At 43.0% G+C, this 7978-nt stretch overlaps 1 protein-coding gene across 1 annotated transcript; it reads left to right on the top strand.

The window, feature by feature from the left end:
• Window positions 1-2: 2 nt before the first annotated feature.
• Window positions 3-839, top strand: LOC102476959 (olfactory receptor 2S2; the record flags this gene model as incomplete). The annotated part of the gene is made up of 1 exon (XM_006143236.1): window positions 3-839. A coding segment is annotated over one exon (837 nt), but the record flags the coding sequence as incomplete, so codon positions are not given.
• Between the last annotated feature and the right edge of the window lie 7139 nt (window positions 840-7978).

Genomic DNA, 7978 nt, shown 5'->3' with positions numbered 1-7978 from the left:
TGGGCAATGGGGTCCTCATCCTGGTGACCATCCTTGACTCACATTTGCACACACCCATGTACTTCTTCCTGGGGAACCTCTCATTCCTGGACATCTGCTTCACAACCTCTGCAGTTCCACTCACCCTGGACAGCCTTCTGGTCACCCAGAAGACCATCTCCTTCTCAGCCTGTGCTGTGCAGATGGGCCTGTCCTTTGCTCTGGCAGGGACCGAGTGCCTGCTCCTGAGCATGATGGCGTTTGACCGCTACGTGGCCATCTGCAACCCCCTTAGGTACCCTGTGATCATGAGCAGGGCTGCCTACGTGCCCATGGCTGCTGGCTCCTGGGCTATAGGTGGGGCGGCTTCTGCAGTACACACCCCCTTGGCAATTCAGCTGCCCTTTTGTGGGGACAATGTCATCAACCATTTCATCTGTGAGATCCTGGCTGTCCTAAAGTTGTCCTGTGCTGACATCTCCATCAATGTGATCAGCATGGAAGTGACAAACGTGATATTCCTGGTGGTCCCAGTGCTGTTCATCTCGGTCTCTTATATCTTCATTATTATCACCATCCTGAGGATTCCTTCAGCAGAGGGGAGGAAAAAGGCCTTCTCCACCTGCTCTGCCCACCTCACCGTCGTGGTCGTCTTCTATGGGACCTTATTTTTTATGTACAGCAAGCCCAAGTCTAAAGACTCACTGGAGTCAAGCAAGGAGGACCTTTCAGATAAGCTCATCTCCCTCTTTTATGGGGTGGTGACCCCCATGCTGAACCCCATCATCTATAGCTTGAGGAACAAGGATGTGAAAGCTGCTGTGAGAAACCTGGTGACTCAGAAACGCTTCAGCCCGTGATGGTGGAGGTGCTTGTCACCCTCACGGAGAAAGGACTCCCAATCAATCAGCAGCCATTCAAAAGTCAAGTCAGGTTAATAGGAATCGTGTCCTACCTTAGGCCACGTGCAGGGAATGTTTCCTTCAGGGTCTATCTCTTGAGTTTGATCAGGTGTCTGACAGGTTCAACTGTTATGAGACTTAATAAACACTCTAATAGAATGTAATGGCGAAATTTGGGACCAGCAAATGGCGTGGTGGTTAAGGTGCTAGACACACCCACACGGCTGACCAGGGTTCGAGTCCTGAATCTGGTGGCTTGCTTTCTCACTTCTTCTCTCTCTCACTCTCACCCTCTGTCTCTCTGGTAAAACTAAAAAAATAAATGAATGAATGAAAAAAATAAATAATTATTTTTAAAAAAATGGAATGTAATGGAGAAATTTTGAACCCATGTTAACACCACATAAGACAGCGGTCCTTACAGCAAGTTGAATTTCATTGTTGGATTCATTAGGAACACTAGAAGAAAAGGAGGAAGTAAAAAATTTTATCAGAACTTTGGTTTCTTAGAATCTATTTGCCTAAATGGCCAAAAAGAGACAAAGATAAAATCTTCACATAGAGAGATTTTGGGTGGGAATAATCTATTTTGATAACTATCTTCTTTAAAAAATATTATTTTATTTAACTTCACTTATTTATTTACACATTTTAATTTGATCAGAAAGGGACAGAGGAACAGAGGGAGAGAGAGTGAGAGAGCAAACTCCCAGGTCCAGTACTTGAACCGTGGTCAGCCACTGGGGAGTCCAGCACTCTTAAGCACCATGCCATCTCACGGCCCTGATAACTATTTTTTTTTTTTTGGAGAGGTTTTTGCTATAGGGCGCGTGCGCTCGCCAGACAGACAGAGACAGAGAGATAGAAAGCGAGAAATCACCCCCCAGGGGGGATGGTCATGCCGCAATCCCTTCTCCTCCATTCTCCTCTTGGGATCTTGGGCACACACACATGCGCCCGGCGTGAGTTTTAAGCCACCGGGTCCAGGACATGAACCGCGGTTGACTACAGGGGAGTCCAGCGACATAGCCATTACGCTAACTGCTGGCCCCCAGATAACTATTTTCTTAACTATGAGATATTTGAAGCTATTTTTTCTTGATTCACTGTATATTATGAAATGCTGATAATAGGTTAAATTTAACTAAAGAAAGACTATAGAGTTTGAATTTGAATTTCATCACTTATAGCGTTTCCTAGCGGAAACCTATAATTCTGGTCAATACTAGTTCATGTTCTGAAAAAAGAAAAGATAGATAAACAAACACACAGATAGAGAGAAAAAATAGTAAATAATTGATGTTTGGAAACTTCCAGGTTACATGTTGATAGGTTGATTACTCCATGAATTCTCAGAGCCTGATCTACTGTGAATGTCCAGGAAGGTATAAATTCTGTAGAATTTTCTTAGAGTCCATAGTTCAACACAGTAAAAATTAAAAATAATTTTCTTCTGTATAACTCTCTTGCTTATTCACTCAACCTATGTCTCCACATAATAAAACCTAACCTCTAGGTTTACATGCATTAGATAACATACTATAAATGTTTTATAAATTATAAGCATAATAAAAATACAAGAAGTTGGGGCCAGCACATGGCATAGAAGTTATGTTGCTGGACTTCCACATGGCTGACCATGGTTCAAGTCCTGGGCCTGGTAGCTTGAAAATCATGCCAGGTAAGATTAAAAATACAAAAAGTGATAAGTGTTGGTGGGAATGTAGTGAAAGGAGAACTCTCCTAAACGGTTGGTGGGAATGTAAACTGGTTCAGCCACTGTGGAAAATAATATGGAGGTTCCTCAAAGATCTACAAATAGACTATCATTTGATCCAGCAATCTGACTTCTGGGTATCTACCCAGAGAACAGGAGAGCACTCAGTCGGAAAAGTGTTTGCACATCAATGCTTATTGCAGCATTATTCATGATCACTAAGACATGGAACCAACCTAAATATCCATAAACAGATGAATGGATGGAAAAAGTGTATACTCTATGGAATATGACTCAGCTATTAAAAAGAAAAAAGAAGAAGACCGTGGCATTTGATAGAAAGTGGTCAAATATGGAGGATCTATTGCTGAGTGAAGCAAGCCAGGATATGAAAGAAAGATATTGTATGTATCCACTTAATATATACTGACTATCCACACTTTATGGTAGAGATCAAAATATCGGAGGGCATAATAGCAGTGAAAATAGTTATGGATGCTGAAGACAGTGTGGAATGGGGCAGGGGGAGAATGCAAGAGTATAGAGAAGGATAGGAAGAGTGCAAATAGAGAGGCATGACATTAGTGGGACACAGAAATGGTTTATTACCTGTGGATGATAACATGGACAGTATTCTCAACTGGACTGGTCTGAGAAGTATTTTATGTTGGCTAAATTCTTTATATAATCCAAATGGTGTATAGAGATTGAACATTTTAAAAAATGATAAAAAATAATAATAATAATCATGCTAAATGATGAAAAGCTATTTGATGATGATGATGATGATGATGTGGTTAGTAATTTCTTTGTCCTGACTGATATGCATTGTAATTGTGCTGGAAAAAGAAATGTAATACACTGTAAAGATATATGTGATTTAATGTAATATAAAAGATTATGATAATAAATTAAAAAAAATCATGCCAGGTGCAGGTGTGAGCATGCCCAATATCCTGAAAGGAGGACGGAAAGGGTATTGCAGCATAGCCATTCCCATGGGGGATGATTTCTCACATTCCCTCTCCCAGTCTCTGTCTCTCTGTCTCTCAGCAAGGGCATACACCCTAGGGTAAAAACCTCTAAAAAAAATAAAAAGCTATTTTAAGAGTATTATTATGAGGAACCAGCAGTTAGCATAATGGCTATGTCGCTGGACTCCCACATAGTCGACCGCGGTTCCCGTCCCAGACCCGGTGGCTTAAAACTCACACCGGGCGTGTGTGTGTGCGTGTCCAAGATCCCGAGAGGAGAATGGAGGAGAAGGGATTGCAGTGTGACCATCCCCCCTGGGGGGTGATTTCTCGCTTTCTGTCTCTATGTCTCTTCTGTCTGTCTGGCGAGCGCACGCGCCCTATAGCGAAAACCTCTAAAAAAAAAAAGAGTATTATTATGAAATCTGCACAGTGATATATCACATAAAATATCTCAGAAAGACATAGTTTATATGTCTAGCCAAAAGCACAGAAAACAAATACAATGTTCTGATGACTGTGGGTGGATGGAGTGCTTATACCTGGGGCATAGTTAGAAGGCTAGAGTAGAATGGAATCCCAAGGGAACTTCAAAGTGCAAGTCAGTCCTCTTAAATTAGATGGTGATTCCTTTTGGCTGAAACTGCAATCTTCCAAGTATTAACCAAAATGACTAACACAAAGGGGGAGAGGAAAGACACCCAATATATGTTCTCTAGGCCTTTGAGAAAACATGGTTTTATTTGTCAACGTACATGGAAATCTACAAGATGGGTGATATTGTAGACATCAAGGGAATGGGCACCATTCAAAAAGGAATGCCTCACAAATGTTACCATGGTAATACTGGAAGTGTGTGTGTTACCCAGCATGCTCTTGGCATTGTAAATAAACAAGTTAAGGGAAAGATTCTTACCAAGAGAATTAATGTGCGTATTAAGCATATTAAACATTCTAGGAGCAGAGATAGCTTCCTAAAACATGTGAAGGAAAACGATCAGAAAAAGAAGGAAGCCAAAGAGAAAGGTACCTGGGTTCAACTGAAGTGCCAGCCTGCTCCACCCAGAGAAGCACACTTTGTGAGAACAAATGGAAAGGAGCCTGAGCTTCTGGAACCTATTCCCTATGAATTGGTAGTGTAATGGGTGTTAAAAATAAACTAATGTATGTATATTTTTTAAAAAATACATGGTGATTACTTTATTCCTCTTTAAATTAAAAATATGTTTTATATGCCTTTACATGCATATAAGTATGTGTTATGTTTCATATTTTAAATTATTTTAATGCCTAAAGTACTAAGTGACAAGTTTTAACTCTACCATGGGATGTAACTTCACACCTATCCAACTGGCTAATATACAGAAGTCCTAAAGACCAATGTGGGACAACAGACACACTAATGACAGGATTGCATAAATTTGGCAATACCTATCACGATTACAAACGGACTGTACAAGAGGGGGCAGGTGGAAGGGCTGGGAGAGAGGGGCTCAGGAGGAAACACTGAACAGACAAAAGAATTGGAAATTATATGTCGAGGATGATGTCTATGGTAACACCTTTGACTTGATTGGCATGCCATATTGTACCTTGTAAAGATGTTCATTGATTAAATGTATATTTTAAAAAATACAAAGATGAGTAAACTGTAATCCCTAACTTCAAAAATGATTACAAATGAATATACAACAGGTGTATTTTTACCACATGCCAAAGTATGAATGTGTAAGGATATTTGTCGTAGCATTTAGTATAATGGCAGGCTGAGAGTTAAGGAAAGTATATCCTTATGACAAAAATACACAACTACTCAAAGAATTTAAAAGAATGAAGCATTTAAAACAGTAAGGAAGACATATCATTGTTTCTCAAGAAAATTCTCCAAGGTATATCCTTAAGAGGAAAAATAGAACTAATACAGCATGTATTTGTATTAAATTGATTAATATTAAAAATATTCATTGGCATACATATAGAATCTCTCTGGGAACAAAGGATAAAAAAATATTCCTAACATTGGTTGTCTGGGAGACAACAGGATGATTAAAGGGAGGTTTATTTTTTGCCATACACTTTTCTAATTATTTATGTTTGGTTCCAAGTGTAAGAAATTCAATTAATAATTCTCAAAATGATGAACACTAATGATAAAGAAAATCCATTCTACTGATGAGCTCTGTCACTCACAAGATATGTGGTCTTTAGAAAATTGATTAAATTTTTAAACTCTCTTTGGTCAAATAAAAAAATAAGAGGATAACAATACAAAGCTCTCTGGGCAGACTGGAAGTGGATGCCCAATACTCAGGTATTACTGGGTTTCCTGAACTTCTCTGAAGTATGAGTGATGTCTCATAAGTATGGCCATGGCTGGAACACGTGGCAGCTCAATGAAGCAGCAGACTCTGCAGTTGTTAAAGACGTGGGTCTGTTACCCATGCCCGATGCCTAGGACCACAGCTCGGGGACCGGGTTGCTCTTTTCCGGAAGGCAGCACTGTCTTTTTGAGACCCCAGAGAAAGCTGAAGAACAAGCCAGCATTTCTGTGGTTCCTCTCAATCTCATAGGCTGTGTCCCAGTCCCTGCCTCTAATTGGGACAAGGGGATGAGGTCCCTGGAGCACCCAGGCTGCCTGGTTCCTGGGCCCCGAGCACACTGACTTTCCAAACTTTAAATTGCTTCTGGGATTAGCAGGGTCCCTATGGGAGTAACGGGGAAGTCAGGTGCCCACAGAGTCTACCTCTGCTGCTTGAGGACTCCCTTTGTCTCCTATAGAAAAACTACCTTTGGAATTTCTGGGACTGAAACCAGAGAGCCAGGTTCTCTATATGAAGAGCCTGTAGCTGAGACACCAGCATTCAGCCTGCATAGCTGGGAGGAAGGCAGAGAAACAGGACCACAGGCTACAGCTCCCATAGGATTGGAGATGCAAGGAGGGAGGAGGGCATCACAGGTAAGGCAGGGCAGGTGGGCGTGGGGGAGGGGTGCTGCTTCTCTGCTATTGAGAGCCCAGCCCAGGGCAGAGTGAGGATCTGAGAATCCTGTCTGGGCCTGGGAGACTCAGGGAAGTGGCCTCAAAGCAGTAAGTGGAGAGGGAGATCTGGGTTGGACTGAGGACAGAGGTGCTGGCAATGCCTCTGCAGGTGATTCCCTAAAATGTCATTCCCCCACACCTAGCCTCTCTTCCAAGAAGCTTCCAGTGACATCTACTTCTGAGCTGCTGATGCTGCAGCCCAGAGTTGCACCTGAGGGTTCACAGGGGCAGTCTGCATGCTCTGCAGGTCTCCGCATCCCCTCGCCCCCGCCCCAGTCACTTCCATGTCCTTGCTGCTCCGTCTCCATAGGGAGCCAAGTGGGGTGGTGGGGGCAGCAGGATTTCCACCCCCAGTCTGCAGGTGAGGAAAGGAGGCTTAGGAAAGGGGGACTGCCTTTGTGGGTGTCAGAGAATGAGCAGACGGTCCAGCCGGTACCCAAACCCTGTCTGTCTGGTTCCCACACTGTGACTAGTTCTTTCTGTTTTTCTCACTGTCCTTTTCCAAATGCTGAGATTCTTCTTCGTTTTTTCTTTTAGTTTTACTATAGGGTGTGTGCACTTACTGTAGAGAGAGAGAGAGAAAGTGAGAAAGCATCCCACAGAAGGGAAGCCTCACCGAATCCCTTCTCCTTCATTTCTCCTCTTGGGATTTTACTCACCAATGTAGCATGCCTGGCATTTTCTCAAGCCACTGGGTAAGGAATTCACACCGAGGTCAACCAGGTGGGATTCGACCGCCTTACACTTGGCTGGGCCCTGAGATTCTTCTTTCAGTGCAAAGTAACTCATGCCCGTCTTATTGAGAGAAAATCGAGGATATGCTGAAGAGGACCGAGAGAACCTCCCCTGCTGATCTCCATATATTGATTTCCAGTCGACTTTGATCCTCATATGCACTTCCCCGTCTGAGATCACAGCAGCGCACGCAGGCTGTGTTTGCCAAACGAACTCACTGTAGCAGTATATTGATATTATATTGTCACATACACAGCCGGGCATTCGCGTTTCCTAACCGTCCGTCATATAAAGCGGCACGATTTACTCCAGCAGGAGTTGGTGGATGTTAATTGGCTCCTACTTTGAGCCTCACACAGGGCCGTGATGACAGCCTGCACTGGGGACTCTGGCCGGCTCTGGCGTCTTTAGAGTGGTTCCTAGAAGGCGAATTGCTGAGGTGACAATCACGCAGGCTTCTCAGGCTTTTCCTTTCTCTAGGCAAAATTAATCATCTCCTTATTTTTTTCTTTCTTTCTTTTTTTTGTTGCTCTCCAGAAAGGGTATGTGCGGCTGCATGGGGTCTTCTAACGAGGCCACGTCACCTCCCATTTCCCATCTACCTGCTGCCTCCAGGTCCCTGGGACAGCCCAGG

This window comes from Tupaia chinensis, unplaced genomic scaffold, assembly GCF_000334495.1.
Source record: "Tupaia chinensis unplaced genomic scaffold, TupChi_1.0 Scaffold000093_1, whole genome shotgun sequence".
Taxonomy (NCBI): Eukaryota; Metazoa; Chordata; class Mammalia; order Scandentia; family Tupaiidae; genus Tupaia; species Tupaia belangeri.
Note: the sequence above shows the minus strand (reverse complement) of the source record. Positions and strands in the feature narration are given on the sequence as shown.